Raw genomic sequence first — 17,826 nt, 5'->3', positions numbered from 1 at the left:
TTTCTTAAACATGGATCACCGTCTTCTATGAAGAACATTGGGTTATAGGCCACAAAAATCGAAATATAAATCAAGAATTAAATTGAATGTATCCAGATCCTGACTGTTGTTTATAATTTATCTGCTCTAGACCTTATTAAATATACACTAGAAACAAAAATTAAAGGCAGGGCACTAACAGAGAAAACCTAAGAAACATCAGGGCTTCAGAGACATAACCTCACAGTAATAAGTCTAAAAATAATACATGAAACAAGAGCTGAAAGTAGTACAGAATACGGTGGTAATTATAATAGAAAAATGAGTGCTCAGAGAAGGTCACCTCAAGGATAAAGGCCTGCTTCTTCTAATTGACCTAAAAGTCATCAGCCCTTCTTTTTGTTTTTAGGTATACTTTTAATAAACCTAAGACACATCAAATTCTTATTTGAGCAATGATACAATGGAGGAAAAGTATTTACAAGCCCGCAACAGAGAGATAGACCTGCACTCACACAAGTATACAGGGATATGCATACAGAAAGAATATGCCACATACCCCAAACTTATCCCAAGCTAGCAGAGGTAACAAAATGCAAAGGACTCCGTTGCTGGGGTCTGGACAAACCTGTTGGAAAGGCCGAGTCTGGGCTTGCCTGAGAAGCCGCTGTTGCTGCTGCTGCTGCAGAAGCTTCATCTGTATCAACTGCTGCTGCGATGTGATTGCATGAAGAGAAGGCGGCTGCATCATGGCGCCCGAGCGCCGCTGTAGCATGTTTGACAGAGCTTGTTTGGTGTTGGTTGGGACAAAGGAGCCTGCAGGGTCCAATCTGGAGCCACCTACAAAAGCAACCAAAAGGAAACACTTTCTAACTACGTTAATGCAACAGGTCTTATTTATCAAAACACAGAAATTTCACCTTCTAAGTCTCACTTTATGAACAAAGTAGAAAAAAACGCACTGTCCCACCTGCCACAAATATTATAGACCTGTTGAGCTGCACAATTTACAAAAGATGGGGGGAGTGATGTAGAAGTGAATTATACTACTTTGATATAACTTCATGGAGGTCTTCAGTTCATAAATTGAAATGCGTAAAACATAGAGTTGTTGGCATAATTTCATAATTACATGGGTTTTAAATTAGGCAAGGCCCTCAGGAACATATTACTTGTATAAAACATACTGCCTTTGTGATGTATTTTGCCAAGTTCTTAAGCCATTCATATAAATCCTTTTGTACTTTTCATCTAATCTGAAGCTCATGTCATTGAAGCCTTTTCACCACGGCAAAATGAAAATGCCTATTTTATAGTAGAGGCATGAAAATACTTTAAAATCTTGAAATGCTTGCAAACTTCAAATACTATGATTGTAATGACAAAACATCTTTTTTGAAGGCTAAAAATCAAACAAGCAACTATTATACTGATGCTTAAGAAACCACAGGAAATCCTTTACATATTTGTATATTATAATTTGTCATACGCCTTTAAAAGTTAGGGAAAAAAAAGTCGACATTTGCTGGCTTCACAATACATGTCAATTCTTCATTCACCAAAAATAGTCCTTAATATACGTAAATGAAAAAAACCTCTACATAAGCACCTCACAAAAGTTGTTTTATCTTTTCTATAAAGCAAGGTGTATGATGAAAACAAACATTTTAAAGCTGTTTTTTTGGAAAAACCCACATTCTTTTAAAGACTCAGTGCCACAATCAGCAATACAATTTATGAAGTTGTGAAAGGAAACTAAAAATCTTGGGATGCCAAACTCACTATGACAAAGGTAAAAGTCAAGTCAATGTTGGGAACTGAGTCATGCAAAACTATCCCCCAGTTTGTTTCCTAAATAGATAGCTGCAAAGATAGAAGGCTATATATCTCCCTAGGAGGCCTCCCTCATAATTTGCTCACAAGGAAATTCCTTGTAGGCTCCAAAAGATTTACCCTAAAATTAACAGCTTATCTTTACGGTGGGAGTGGGGGGGTTGTGGGGGAGCAGGACAGAACTAGAAGTCATCCCTCCACTTACCAGAGACAAATATATACTTGACCTCTTCCTCTACTCTATGTTTACTTAATCTTATGTAAAAATGCAGATTCAACACCATAATTGACTAAACCTTTAACCTGCTTCTTTCATATGTAAAATGTAGATTCAGGGAATGCTGATCAAAGCCTCAAAAGAATGAAACTGCTTACTCCTTTTATCTACTTCCCCTTCTTTTTCTTTCTTCTTTCCCCTACTGCCTACTCTTTCCCCTTTAAATACAGAAGTCCCCAAATCCTCTTTGGAAAAAGCACAGATGTTCCTGTGATTCTGTGTTCCTTTTTCCCAGGTATGTCCTCAACCTTGGCACAAGAAACCTCTAAAATGAGTGAGATTTGCCTCAGTCATCTTCTTCTATTTACAAAGTCATTCAGCAGCATTTGAAGAGCATTTGGAAAAAAACAGAAGATCAATCTAAGTAACACATGGCAGGGTAACTTCTGTTGAAGCAACAATCAGAATGTGTATTACGTGTTAAGAATTATGTATATTAATATGTAAAAACAGACTCATTATAGAAAAGGGAAATTCTTTTTAAAGATTAAACTATAATCTAATTTTTAAAAATTTTCCTAACTCTATGATCTTGTACCTCTGAGAAACTACTGGAAGATATTACAAATATGGCTGAAGCCCTTTGTACACCTAATTACTTTCCTCACTTACTCCTACCAAATGCTACTCTGAATCTGGAGTTTACTATCCTATGCATTTCCTTACAACTTTATCATACTGGTGTGTATATATGAGAAAGATTAGGAAAGATACGTTATGTTTTTGTATGTGAGTGATGGTGGGAGATTATTTTGCATTTAAACCCTATATGAATGGAATCATGCTGTACATACTGTCTTGTAACTTTAGATTGTGCTTGTTTAAACGAAAATAAATTCGCTCATATAAATCCTCAAAAATAATTTTTTTTCAAAATTTATTTATTTATTTATTTTTACTTTCTGAGATGGAGTCTCGCTCTGTCACCCAGGCTGGAGTGCAATGATGCCATCTCAGCTCAAGCAACCTTTGCCTCCTAGGTTCAAGTTATTCTCCTGCTTTGGCCTCCCAAGCAGCTGGGATTTCAGGCACCATCATGCCTGATTAATTTTGTTATTGTATTTTTAGTAGATAAGGGGTTTCACCATAATGGCCAGGCTGGTCTTGAACTCCTGACCTTAGGTGATCTCCCCACTTTGGCCTCCCAAAGTGGTGGGATTACAGGTGTCAGCCACCGTGCCCAGCCCAAAATTTATTTTTTAAATGCCATCTCATACCTAAAGTTCCTCAACTTATAAAAAGCTTTCTACAGTATTCTACAGGGAGAGATTATGTGCTTTTACAAGTAGCTTTCAATTCACAGACAGTCCTTGTGTGTCAATATCTACAAACAAACTTCTACATCTCCAAAGTTTAAAATGGCTAAAAATTCACATGGAGCTTGGCATTAAAAAGAGGAAGTTTAAAAGGATGATGATTGCATCCTTCTTTTTCACTCTGAGTCTAGTTTGTAGTCTATATTCATTCACTCAACAATCTATTTTTAAAAGCCTACTATAAAGCCAGAGGTTCCTCTAAGTTCTGGGGATACTGCAGTGAATATAATAGAAAAAATATGTACTACCAGGCTTACATTCTGGGAAGATAATAAATCAATAAGAAAGTAAGATATAAGCAAGTCTGATGCTGTAGAGCAAGCTCGTCCAGCTCATGGCCTGTGTGCTGCATGCGGCCTACGAGATTTTTTTTTGTGATTTTTTTTTTTTTTTGTAGTTGATCACCTATTGTTAGTGTATTTTATGTGTGGCCCAAGACAATTCTTCTTCCAATGTGGCCCAAGGAAGCCAAAAGATTGGAAGCGCCTGCAATAGAGAAACAGAAGAGAGAAACAGAGGGTACAGGGAAGGGGTATGGGTCTACAATTTAAAACAGGTTAGTGAAGGCCCCAGTGAGAAAGTAATATGACCAAGCCCAACGGAGACAGGCAGGAAGTGATGTAGATATCTGAGGGAGAGCACTGCAGGCACAGGGGTCAGCAAGTACAAATGCCCTGAGCTAGGAATATGTGAAGATCGCTTACTGAACATGTCTGTGGGGTCAGGCTACCTTCCAAAGGCTATATAACTATTACAATTTACTTTTAAATCTTACATATGTATGCGTGTGTAACACAAACTTTATTTCATCTTTTAAAAAGTAGGTATTTTGCACATTTTAGTCACTGCAATATCCTAGCATCCAAAACTGGGTCTGCTATATCATGAAGCTCAATACATTCTTGAATAAATAACTGAATCACCCACCCTATGGGAATAGGTATTAGCATATTCATTTTACAGATGACCAAAATGAGGCACAGAGAAATTAAAATTTGGCCAAGATTATATAGCAAGAGAGTGGTAGAACCAGATTTGAATCTAAAACGCTTAACTACCAGACCAGTTCCTTTAACCATTAATTTAGAGGACAAAATATGGATTTCCCCCTGCTATAAGCCATAAATGAAATATTTTCTTCCACAGACCTCAAAATGTCAAACTCAAGTTATAATAAAAATCACAATAGAAAAATTTAAAAAATTATTTGTTAAAATGGCACATCCTAACAATGCTGACAGAGTTCAAATAATTTAAATATGCTAAAACATGCAATGTTTCATATAGAAAGAAAATTGAATTCATTTTTAATTAAGAGATGTTTTCATTTAGAAAATTTTCATCTGGGACGAGAAATCTACTTGGGCTCAAACCAAAGCAATACTAAAATCAGGAACATTTACTATGGTAGTTTTCCTTGTTATCTAAATCTTGCTGAACCAATTTTCTTAGTTGTCATGATAATTCAGAACAATAAAAGACACTGTGCAATACTGTGTAATCTTTTAAAACGCCAATACGAATTATATCTGATAAAAATACACACACATTTTATAACATAAAACCTTTATCAACTTTTATATCTTACAGCTTAGATTTTAATCACTAGCTAATTTCCTTTTAACACTAAATAAAAGTTCAAAAATCAGTACATAAACTCATAATTTAACCTATTTTAGAAAACAAAAAAAATTTCTGTGAGAAGAGAATTACAGAAATGTCAACTGAGCACTCAGTAGTTGAAATGTCCAAGTTTTGTGGAGGTTTCAGGTTAAAAGCAAAGAGAACCACAAGCTGTTTCTCATCTCTGAGTGATCTGTTCTTTCTCATTACATACCTGGAGTAAGAGATTGGTTCTGAAGGAAAAACCCAGGCTGCTGGGGCTGGCCCAGGAGGTTGTAACCCCACAAGGTGGACTGTGGATGGTGCATCATTTGGGAGGAGATAGGCGAGTAATTAGGAGGCACTCGGTATATGTTGCTCTGTGGATATTCCTTCAACATAAAGTTTTTTAAAAAGTTACTTAACTCCACATATTACACAGCTAATTAATGCAAATAACTTCAGTAAGCCATCTGAGGTACCCCCTATCCCAATGTACAAAGCTGTTTTTTATAAAGGAGAAGATGGAAGGAAGAGTGCTAATAAATCCCCTGGAAAATATTCATTTGAGGTAAACTTTTCCTTGACTTAAACAGTGCTTGGCTTGCAGTGGGCAGAGATGGAAAAGGATCTCTTCTGAATTCTGTTTCAAAAGACTACAAGTGTGTCAGGAATACCAATACTGAATGACACTCATCACTGAAAAAGCACCTTCAGTTGCTAAGACTCATGATCATTTCATCTTAGAAGGCCTTTCCACTATCTTGGGTCTGGAGAATTATGCCAGAGAGCCCTACAGTGCTTCAGAACCACTCTTTGGCCAAGATGGTGTTTCACTTGCAATTTTCCAGACATCATTCTAAAGAAGTAGACACTCCCCTCATCCCCCATGCTTCCTCTTCCTTATAGTAGCTGCAAAGCCTGTAAGGATCTCAATTTCCCGACCTTCCCTGAAGGTCTCAATTTCCCTACCTTCCCTCATCTAGTCTAGCCCTAGAGGATGGAAGAGAAACAAAATCTCATTTCCCTGCAATTTTACCAAAGAGTATATCTCATTGAAAAGAGGGAGCTTCAGGAAGAATAGAGGAAGAGGGGACATGACCAGACTGACTTGGGGAGCAGGACTGGTTTCAGGGCTTTTGCATCTGAAAAGAACAAAAGTCCATCCATGTGGACTGACAGGCTGGAAACCCCAAATTTGAGGGAGTGTCAGTCTGGACCATTTTAAACTTCCCTTCAAGACAAAGGATACTGGTAGGAAGACTGAATGAGAAGGGGGGCACTGATGCTCAAGTGGCATCCTAAAGTGGTAGTGGTCATTTCTAGAATAGTATTAATCACCAAGCTATCAGCTAGGAAAAAATGTATTTTAGTTCTCACATAGGTAAACAATAACCAATCATGAATATCTGAATGAAATGGTGAATATTTCTTCCACTGTGCAGCAAGAATGCTGTGGAATTTCATTAAAAATGTCTCAAATCCTCTATCAAATATTTTCCAGGTTTTAATTTAATTTAAATAGAAAGATATTTTATGCATTACTTCTCAAGGTTTATAAAATTATTTCTAAATCACCATCAAATAGATTTCTGTTGTAATGAAAACCTTGTTATACGTGGGGAACACTAATAGAGAAGCAAGAAATAAAACTATTTTAAATTAGGCTTATCTTCATCTTTTTTAAAGTCTGAAAACATGGGAAAGAAGTAAAATATATGAAGGTAAGATGGAATACTAAAACACAAAATCTCAGGAACATCCTATTGGCTATGTTAACTCCAACTTTTATCAAAGAAAAAGCAAGTAGAGCTTTTTATGTTAATTTACTGAAGGTATCAACCACATGAAATACAATAAATATTTTAGACATATTAAAGATATGTGAGAGAGCGGGATTGTATAGTTCTAAAAATTTCAAGTTTCAAATCTGAGGAAATTAGGAGGCACTGAAATATTAACTAAATATCACAATGGAAGCCTACAATTAAAATAAAATTATTAAAAGTGGAGAAGGGAAAATCAAAAGCTTTAATCTTTTGTCTGTGACAAGTCATTGTGTGCCATTCAGTTAATTACTGCAGAAACCTGTTAGGAGAACTGTCATAACAAAACTTATCCTGCTCTTGGTAATGTTTCGAGGGATATGATTTGGGCACGAGTAAATCTCATACTAAATGCTAATGAGCCAGGGTTCTCCTTCCTTTCCGCACTTACATCAACTCTTGAGCTAGATTTCGTCTTGCGCTTCCTTCCCTTTGTTTTCTTTTCTTCATCTGTTGTGGTTTTTCCCTGATCTGACAGCTCAGCTGACTTCCTTTCTGGTTCCTGAGAAACTGGAGATGTGGGCTCTTCCTCTTCCTCCTCAGGAGGCAGGGGCAGTGGCTGGAGGTAGTAACTGCGGGGCTTGGGCATGGGGTGTGTGTGATACAGCAGGAGATGATGCTGCTCCTCGTACTTGATCACTCTTCGGTCCACTCGGACTGTCCCAAACCAGGCCCAGGACAGAGGAGCTGGGTTCTTCTGACCCTCAAACAAGTCCCACGGGGATACCTTCTGCTTCGTAGAGACCTGGAGACCCTGTGAGAAAATAGCACTGTAAGACAGCACACTCAGATCTTTTCCTTATTCATAGGCCAGGCTTGTATGGGATATGGAGTCAGAGAACATTTTGGCTGGCGTGAGCCCTAGAGAACCCGAGAATACAGCAGAGAGGGTTACACAGCTACATCACCGGAGAGCAGTGGCTAGAATTCAGACCTTTGTAAACCCGGTTCTACAGTTCTTTAACCACATGATGCTCTGTTTAGGCAACATAGGCAGTCTAGCATATTTTATTGTTAATGTGTATTTCCTCTTTTTGCTAAAAAAATTCTAAAAATTATTTGCTAAAAATTCTAACACTGCAAAATTAATCTTACTAAATTATAATCAGTTCTAAATCTCTGTATCTATTTGTAATTTTGAAAATAATATCAAATTTAAGAGTCATGTTATAGTCAACCTCTAATTGGGTTAGTATTAACTTCAATCCAAATCTGTATGAGCTTGGTTCAATATGGGGGCCCTGTACTTAATAAGCCATACTCTGAATATAATATTATTATTAGAGAATTAAATTGTAGCAGCAGGAATAAGTAAAGTCTTTCAACTCAAGCTTATCTTTACTGACTCTAAAAAAAAAAAAAAAAACTGTTACTCTGTTTTTATTCTTAACATTAATTGGTGACATCTCTTGGCACTTGCCTTAAAATCTCAATTTAAAAATATTTTTCCTTAAATGGCCCCCAAATAACTACTCAGTCATTCCCTAAGATGTGAGTGCTACTGTTGTTATCTATATGCATTCTTTTATGAGTAGCTTCATCTAAAACCAAGGTTCAGGCCAGGAACAGTGGCCCGTGTCTGTAATCTCAATACTTGGCGAGGCTGAGGTGGGTGGATCACCTGAGGTAAGGACTTTGAGACCAGCCTGGCCAGCATGGTGAAACCCTATCTCTACTAAGAATACAAAAAAAGGCTAGGTGTGGTGGCTCACACCTGTAATCCCAGCAATTTGGGAGGCTGAGGCAGGTGGATCACGAGGTCAGGAGTTCAAGACCACCCTGGCCAAGATGGTGAAACTCCGTCTCCACTAAAAATACAAAAATTAGCCAGGCATGGTGGCAGGCACTTGTAATCCCAGCTACTCAGGAGGCTGAGGCAGAGAATTGCTTGAACCCGGGAGGTGGAGGTTGCAGTGAGCCGAGATCACGCCACTGCACTCCAGCCTGGGCGACAGAGCAAGACTCTGTCTTGAAAAAAAACAAAAACAAAAACAAAAAAAAATTAGCTGGTCCTGGTGGTGCATGTCTGTAATCCCAGCTACTCAGGAGGTTGAGACAGGAGAATTGTTTGAACCCTAGAGACAGAGGTTGCAATGAGCCAAGATCGCACTACTGCACTCCAGCCTGGGCGACAGAGCGAGATTCCGTCTCAAAAAAAATAAATAAACAAATAAATAAGTAAAACAAAATAAAACCAAGGTTCAACTGCCACCTGTAAATTGACTGTTTCCTAATATTCATCTTGAGATGAGAACTTTTTCCTTGGTGTAAAAACCACATATCCAAAGGGATTCCAGATGTCTTACTACCAGGAAGTCCGCTGACACTGCAAACTCAAACTTGACCAGGACTTTAGCTTTTTTCCTTTACACAAACTAGTATTAGATTCTCAGGCTACTCTAAATTCCCTGGTAAATCTGATTCTTTCATGTCTTCATATAAATTCTCCCTTTGTTTGTATCACAATTTTCCCTACCTCCCAGCTAACTCTTAATCCTTCAAAATGACTCGTGTCAATTTTCCTGGGGACCCTATTCTATCCCCTAATACTCTCTCTGTACCATGACACACAAATCTCATTACACTGTAATTGTGTGTACTTCCCCCTTGAGGGTAGGAACTCTGTCTTTCATCTTGGTGATTGTGGAATGTCTGTGGTTGCTTACTGTTTGTTAAAAGAATAACTGACCACTTTTCTCATATTTTAGAGAACCTTCTTTAATATCTTATATAAATGTCCATTAAATACTGTTTGATAGGAATAGAGAATATCCTAACAATTAAAATAATTTTTACTTGAAATAGCTTACTACATGAAGGTTTTTGTTTTGTTTTTTTCCCAGAAACAGGGTCTCACTTTGTTGCCCAGGCTAGGGTGTAGTGGCTATTCACAGGCATGAGCCTAGCACATTGCAGACTTAAACTCCTGGCTTCAAGCAATCCTCTTGCCTCAGCCTCCCAAGTAGCTGGAACTAAAGACATGTGCCACCATGCTCAGCTTACAAGAAATTTTTTATTGATAAATATACTCTGCTTCTAAATCTGAAGCAAAATCAGAACTTATTTTTGCTTTTTTTTTTTTTTTTTTTTTACACTAAGCTTTTACTTAGTTTTCTCTTGGTAGGTTTCCGAAAATTTACTTAAATTCAGGGAAAACATTTTAGGTCCTTTAAACATATAAAACGTAGATCTTCAAAGATAGGACCTCTTTATATGATAATGCCAATGACTAAGTACACTTAGAAGACAAGCATATACCTTAAAAACATCAACAGCAAAATTGACATTTTATATATCCTATGGTAAGACAAGAAAAAGTATTTCATTTTTTGTAAATAAATTTATATATAAGAAAAAACATTTACTCTTGCCTGTTTTTTATCTATAGAGTCAAATCCAGCAATTTTGTTTCCTTTTGTGTCAATCAAGGAACCCATAGGTTCACAAGTGATGACATCACATGTCTGTTTCGGCAAAGGTAGTAACTGTCGAACTTTGTCAATACTTTCTGATCGCTTGTCTCCCAGTTCTTTCTAAAGAAAAAAGAGAGAGAGTGAGAAGAGGGACAGAAATTACAATGAGAGCAAAAGTTAACCAGAAGGAAGTTCCCCTATGAAACATTTCCCTTTATATAGCTTAGCGCATGTTCTTTAACCCTGAACATGGTCTACAAGGCAGTTCCAAATAGACTAGTGAGTGTTTCATTTCTTCTATTTAAGTAGAAAATAGAACACATACAAAGGCACTGTTGTTACACAACAAACATCATAGTGCTGAAATGACAAAAATCCAGGGTAGCGATCACAATCAGAAGGCAGGAGCTGCAGAACAGAACACTTTCTCATGTCCAGGGTCAGATTACAAGGTAACCATTGATTTATTTGATTGGTAACGCATCAGATTTATTTGGTTTCTTTTTTGCACTGTTTTCTTATAATTTTTTCTAAAGAGTCTGTTAGTGGTCAGTCAAATGAATCGATTTATAAATTTCAATGCAGATGGCTATTTTTTCAATTACACATGCCAGTCCAAGCATAGAGTTATCTTAAATCTATCTAATGTTAGTATTCTGGTTATATATTTAACAGTGGATTTCTAAAGTTCTTTAAAAAATTAAACAAATATAATTGTTTTCAATAAAAAATAATCAAGGTTATGTGCATGTAACTTCTGGGTACTGATAAGGTTAGGTGAAACAAATAGCAAATAATCACATTAAATTAAGTTGAATACAATGAATAACATTTAATGAGTAGTAAATTAAAATGCACTAGATAATAAATCCATAAACAACTTGAGCTCATAATATAGGCTGATCTCAAACTTACTTTCAGTTTCTTTACTAAATTCATATATGCACGCTTGTTCTCTTCAGATCCCCCAGGGGATGCATTTGATAGGTCAGAGGCTAATGTTCCATTGATTAAAACACCCAGCATGTCAAGAACTGTTGTGAATAATTCACTAAGAAAGAAAATAATTATTTTCATCTTAAAGTGAAACTGAAATACACTTATTTAACTGAGTATTTTTATTCAAGTTCCAGAATTTTTAATAGTATCCAAGTAAATAAGATGTGGCAGAAATCATCATCAGTATATCAAAGCTTATAGCATGCATATATGTAACAAAATAAATGTGAAATGATAAAAAACATACTTGTTGGTGTGCATGTCAACAGTTCCTGAAGTAATGATCTGAAGGAGCAGGAGGGCCCAGTCTGTAGTCCACTGGGTGCTCCTCTGCACCGTGTCAAACATTCCTCCTACCTAGCAGACAAAATACAGTAAAATATCTGCATTCTGTAAAACAGAAAGTAACACCCCATTGCTTTATGTTATCAAATTTTGATTGTTTTTATTTAAAAAAACAAGGGATGCTCTAGTTTAGAGATTATCTTTTCTCTCACTTACCTACATGTTTATCACTATTTTCAGTTCTTTCAGCACAGTTCAGTCATTCAAAAATTAAATAAAATGAAGAAGGGAAGTGAGTATCTGAATGTGGGCACCAATAAACTTAGCTTTCTTTCGTTCCAAATCTTTTATGATGTCCAGTTTTATGATGCAATTATAGTTGAATTAAACCTGAATAATGCCAAAGTCATGTAATCCAATTATCTGCAACTTTGTGTTTGCTGTACAATTACCATTGAATCTAAGCCTGCTATCATAATACCATATGGAAACATCCACTATCACAGCAGGGGTGGGCAGGAGGCTCTTAGAAACAACTGCAAAAGTATCAGACAGGCCTTCCCCCAGAGGGGCCTGCACTTGGGCCTGCCTGATGGGAAAAGAAAACTCAAGGAATGCATAATATGTGAGACATTTTAAATTTCTATAAAACTTCTCTGTGGGATTTGTCTTTATAATCAATTTGATGGAAAGTTGGACAAAACTTTGAGTTAAAAGACTTTTTAAATGGTTTTAAATAAGTATAGTAAAAGCTAACACTGATCTTATAATAGTTTTCTCAGACTTACTCTTAGCACAAACTGAAGAGAAGGAGAGATTCACTGGGGTAGAGGTAGAGAAGGCAAATCAATGCTTAAAATACCTAGCACTGTCTAGATGTCTGACCAGACAGGAAGGAAAGCAGCAAGGGAAACAGAAGGCTTTAGAAATAGGGAAGTAATTACAGAGAGCAAAGAGTGGAAGGCCTCACCTTGTAATGCAGACTTTGCACTTAGGAGAAGTGGAAAGCTGGAGGTATTTTCACATGTAGATATGTTTAATGGAGGGAAAATACTAGAAATGTCACTTACCAAATTTAGGCGGAGTTGCAATGCTTCGTGCATCATCTGCCGCGCTTTTATGTCATCTTGGTATCGTTCTTCTCTCCAGTTACTTAAAATCTAAGATCCGGAAAAAGAAATCTTTTTCTCCCCATTAAAGTTTAATTTTTCTCTCATTTAAAGATAAATTGAGCTTTATACTGATAGCAAAAAACAACTTCTTATCTTTAACAAATTAAGAAAAATAAAATTTTAGCTTTCTTCTTCCTCCATCCAGACAGAAATCTGGCTATTCATTTGTGCATTTGCCTTTCTAGGTGGAAGAAGAAAATCTTATATAATTATATAGCCTATGATTAAGTCTGGGAAAATGCTTGAGAGGGCCATCAAATTAAGCATTAATAAAAACTTTTAAAATACGTTACCTCATTGGTCTTATGAAGAAAAACACTGGAGAGACAGAATTACATTTTGCCTCCGTCCTGTGTTATATTTCTAAGGACTTGCTGAACCCTAGCAAATGTATTATTTCGATGTTTTATAGAAGAGAAAGTCTGCTATCTTATGTATGTGTCTTCCTTGATAAAGAGAATGCACAGTACTTTGAAAAATATGGCATTGTAGACATCAGCCAAGTGGCTTTATCAGTTTATAAAGTGGGCTGCTTCTTCACTTCCTCACTGATTCATACTAATGCTGGAAAAGGAAAAATTTGCTTAGGAAAGGGAGCCACAAGTGGGCAACACCCTAAAATCAGACGAGATGAGCAAAAAAAAAAGAGTGCAATTCAAAACAAAAACAAAAAACCACCAACAAAAACCCTACCATGCTCTGAAATATGGTCGTTGATGAGAGTCATCTTAAAAGAGTTCAATTGAGTCACATGCAGAAGTACTCCATCCCAACAGATGACCTGTAGGTACCCTGCATGGTGAGATGAAAGCACTTCCCAAATCTCATCAAAAGAAATGAACCTCTCCCTAAGGCTGGCTTAAGGGGGCAAGGCAGTTAACTAAACAACAAGCTCTCATGGAGCTCAAATAATAGTAGTGGGACAAATAAAACTAAGTGTAACAAGTGGTTTGAGGCATGGCAATGGCATAGAGAATGGCTGTGGTCCTATTTTTACAGGGTGATCAAAGGCCTCCCGAAGGAGGTAACATCTGAACAGAGAACTGAATGAAGGGAGTAGGCCATGCTAATCTCTGGAAGGGAATCTTTCCACCTAAAGGGAAGAAAAGATGCACAGGCGCTGAAATGAGAATTTGCTCAGCAAGTTCAAGAACAGTAACATGGCCAGTGCAACAACAGTGGAGGAAAGAGGGCCATGACTGGTAGGAGACAAGGTAGGAAAGACAGCCAGTGTCAAATCATGTCTGGCCTTATCAGCCCGAATTTTTTATACTAGGTATACTGAGGTAATACGTGACTTACATTTAAAAAGCTTCACTATGATTGCTATATCTAGATCTCTCCTACCCAAAAGGTGAGAAATGACAAGAGGATCAAATAAGATTAAGTGTCCTTGTCCATGTCCATCTAGTAGCAATCGAGGGAAAGACATGGTGTCATAGAAACACAGCGCCACAAGAAGGGGTCAGTTAGGCTCTGTATCAGTATAAAACACCTCATAAGACCAATCTATCCACTTTGCTTAATTCCATGCTCTCCAATTTCTATTGTGAATGCTCAGTTTCCTTATAGTATATAGATGCAAGAGCCTCAAACAGTGACCAGGAGAACTGTGTTTGGTGAAAAGGCAATGCCCAAATTATTTCTAAATAAACCAATATGCCTTCTGATTTATTTCTTGTGTACTTGGTTGGCATCAATACAACTGAGTTTCTGAACCTACAGATTTCAAGCTGAAAACGTGCCTGATAACGTGGCATCCAAGCTTGAGGAGCTGGACTCACTGCCATGCCTACTGAAGCACAGACTGCTCCAGGTCCTCTCCTATGAGGCAGAGTTAGGAGACGGGCAGATACTTCAAAGTTATACACAATATGTAAAATTTTACTTTTATAGGCAGTACACATTTATTGTACATATCATTAATATAAAGTTGTTAATCTTGTGGTGTCTAGAATGCCAGGTAGAAGAATAAGGCATGGATTGTTTCTCAGCATCTACTGAAAACATTTTGTAACCTTACTAGTTTTTTTTGTTTTGTTTTTTTTTTTTTTGAGACAGAGTTTCACTATTGTTTCCCAGGCTGGTGTGCAATGGTGTGATCTCAGCTCACTGCAGCCTCTGCTTCCCAGGTTCAAGCAATTCTCCTGCCTCGGCCTCCCAAGTAGGTGGGATCATAGGCACACGCCATCATGCCCGGCTAATTTTTGTATTTTTAGTAGAGACAGGGTTTCACCATGTTGGCCAGGCTGGTCTCGAACTCCTGGCCTCAGGTGATCCACCAGCCTCAGCCTCCCAAAGTCCTGGGATTACAGGCATGAGCCACCGTGCCTGGCCCTTATTAATTTAATCTCAGTATTTGCCTGTCTTAATATTATACTATACTTTACCTGGTTAACTTGATTCTGGAGAGATGTTAGGAGGCCTTCCCTTTGTTCATCTTGTCCCTTAAGGCAGGTAAGTACCAGTGAGAGGAAGGGTTGTTGACTCAAAAGAGACATACTACAAAGGAAGTAATAACAACAGATCTAGTTAGAAATAATGCATTACTTCCTCTGGCAACATTCATTTCTTTGCCTCACTATTAGATAAATAAGAGAGGTGGTAAACAGCCAAAGACTGCTTGAAAGTTTAAATCATACCTCTACTTATGAGATTAAAAGCCACTGTAATGCTTCTAAATCACTTGGTATGCTCTAAATGCCCTCGAAGCCATATCTCAAACTAGCATCAATCCATACTGTATGTGAGCATGCTGGGCAGTGAGGGTAGAAGACAGTGAATTCATCTTCTACATCAATATGCAGAATTTTAAAATATACATCAGAAAGATTATCAATTTATACACAGGATAAAATTAAAAATTTTTAAAGTTCTCATATAAAACTCTTGTTTTAGAGTGGGAAAACAGGCCTATATGACTGTTGAGCTTGTTTTGGGGTTTGATTTTGTTTTTCGGCACATTTCCCAAGACCAAAAAGCAGGGTGTTAGTAGAGCTAATTTAGCAGGCAGGACTGAGGACTCCAAAAACAGTGTATTTGCTGGCGACCTCTAGTGTGCAGCTCCAACACAGCCCACAGGCTCCAGCATAGCCCGCAGCATCCACTGGTAGAGGGGTGTCAAGGCATTTGGTTAAAAATTCTGTTTTAAATTGGCATTTTAACAAAATGTCTTCAATTAGAGAACAATCAACAAATCGTATTGACAAACAAAGCGCCATGTCGGAAAGAAAAATTTCTTAAAATGAGACCTAGGCCAAAATATTTCAATCAGCATCATCCTCCATGGGCAGAATAAAGAGCCCCTGACGTGGGAAGAGCAATCTTTCAAGTCTCTTCAATACCATCTGTCCTGCCTATGGGAAGTTAGGCAATGCACATACACTCACCTATTAGCAAATATGATTTGAAAATTAAAATTATGCCTTCTTGTTGGTTAATTAATCCTGGCCAACATGGTAAAACAACCAGATGTAAAATAAATACAGTACATACAATGCTGGGTCTCTACCCAAATGTACCGTAGTTAAGAGCACAAGCTCAGAAGCCAAACCTCCTGGATTTAAACCCAGGCTTCATGTCCTCCATGTGTGTCCTGGAGCAACTCAAGTAACCTTTAAGTGCCTGTTTCAACATGATATAAAGAAGATAATGAGAGTACCTACCACATGATTGCTATGAGAATTTTAAAAGCTCATGTACATAGTGAGTTTTAGAGAGGAGTTGCCATTTTGTAAGTGGTCAATAAATGGTGGCTACTATAGTATTATTCATTAGCAGACAAGAAACCTATATGCTTAAAATTTTTTTTTTAATGGAAGAAATTATCAATTTTTTTCCTTTACTCCTAGGTTTCTTGGCATTTTCACATTAGGGTGACATTTCTTTCTTTCTCAGTAACACGGTTTTCAAATATAATTACTTGAAACCTTTTCTTGGGCATAAAATAAATTAAAACATTAGTTGTGGTGGCCTATGAGTTTTAATGTCTAGTCTAGAACAGGAGCCCTAAATATTAAAAATAAGAGCAACTAGTTCAGACACCAACATGCCAGAATTATATATTATATTTATTTTAAACATACATATCTAAATAATAAAAAAATAGAAATAATTAAAAATAAAATACAGGGATCAGGTAGCTATCCAGATCTGATTCAGTTGGTCTAAAGCGGGTCTCAGAAATCACTGTTTTTAACAGTTCAGCAGTGATTTGGATATAAAGGCAGAATTGAGAACTAATGTATTAAGGATTATAACCTGAAACTTTTTAGGAATAAGACAGCCTTGCCTAAGAGAATATTCCCAGTTCCATTTAAAAACTAAATTTCAGTGGACTGTGGGTACAATGACCACACAGGTTTACAGGAAGTGAGACTTTGTCAATTATTCTTTAAACTCTCACACAGACGCACATCTTCCAGCCACACCTTTTCTGTTTCTGTCTGTCCCTTTCCTTTTTGGAAGAAGAACCCAAGTGCTGTCCCTTCTCCAGCTCTTCCCCAGCAGCTTTCAGCACTCTTCCTTGCACAGAAGTTGGCAGCCTGGCGATGAGGGGGGCCACCAACCATACACCCCTGCGTTCGGAGGAACTAAAATCAGAAACAGGTGTTACACCAGAGAAAGCATCCTTTCCCCCGCTCTCAGTTATAACAGAAACTCCAAAGCAAAACTTTGATGTACGAGACACACAGACTATTCTAAAATTTCTCTTTTATTTCTGTATTATCTTTCCTTTTTCCGAACACTAGGCATTTGCATGAGCTTTCCACCTAAGCTTACAGAAAGCAATAAAACATGCAGTTCTGGAAGGATATTGTAACTAAACTGATTTTAATGTTTTCCTATGACCCTCTCTGATTAAAAACAATCACTTTGTCCAACAAACAATATACTTTTCTGTCACAGTTACAATAAGAAATATTATATGTAAGCATACTAATAGCTAATTTTTAAGGTTTAAAATTCACTAGTTATACTTTAAACCAAAATGATGAAACACAAATCAATCTGCCTTTCGTGATTAAATAATTACTTTAAGATTTTATATGCCTACTGGTTCTAATTCTGCACAAAAATTACCAAGATATATTTGTGCAAAATGATAAATTAATAAAAATGGTG

General features: G+C 37.1%; 2 protein-coding genes across 11 annotated transcripts in view; one reads left to right on the top strand and one right to left on the bottom strand.

Moving 5' to 3' along the window:
• MED12L (mediator complex subunit 12L) overlaps window positions 1-17,826 on the bottom strand; it is a 344,195-nt gene that overhangs the window by 41,096 nt on the left and 285,273 nt on the right. For all 9 annotated transcript variants that reach the window (XM_055250839.2, XM_063620247.1, XM_063620245.1 and 6 more), the window contains 9 exons: window positions 17,133-17,294; window positions 15,093-15,204; window positions 12,601-12,690; window positions 11,493-11,602; window positions 11,162-11,297; window positions 10,205-10,366; window positions 7,225-7,587; window positions 5,243-5,399; window positions 608-819 (listed from right to left, as the gene is read on the bottom strand). In XM_055250839.2, coding sequence (XP_055106814.2) covers window positions 608-819; window positions 5,243-5,399; window positions 7,225-7,587; window positions 10,205-10,366; window positions 11,162-11,297; window positions 11,493-11,602; window positions 12,601-12,690; window positions 15,093-15,204; window positions 17,133-17,294 — 1,504 coding nt within the window. The remainder of the gene's footprint in view (window positions 1-607; window positions 820-5,242; window positions 5,400-7,224; window positions 7,588-10,204; window positions 10,367-11,161; window positions 11,298-11,492; window positions 11,603-12,600; window positions 12,691-15,092; window positions 15,205-17,132; window positions 17,295-17,826) is intronic.
• The window catches only part of P2RY12 (purinergic receptor P2Y12), a 47,332-nt gene continuing 40,101 nt past the window's right edge, over window positions 10,596-17,826 (top strand). The window contains exon 1 of one of the 2 annotated variants that reach the window (XM_055251295.2): window positions 10,596-10,698. The gene's annotated coding sequence lies outside the window, so the exon portion shown is untranslated. Of the gene's footprint in view, window positions 10,699-13,896; window positions 13,917-17,826 lie in introns of those variants that run through there. The other variant, XM_063620256.1, reaches the window with a different exon arrangement.

Source organism: Symphalangus syndactylus, chromosome 17, assembly GCF_028878055.3.
Source record: "Symphalangus syndactylus isolate Jambi chromosome 17, NHGRI_mSymSyn1-v2.1_pri, whole genome shotgun sequence".
In the NCBI taxonomy this organism is placed as follows: Eukaryota; Metazoa; Chordata; class Mammalia; order Primates; family Hylobatidae; genus Symphalangus; species Symphalangus syndactylus.
Note: the sequence above shows the minus strand (reverse complement) of the source record. Positions and strands in the feature narration are given on the sequence as shown.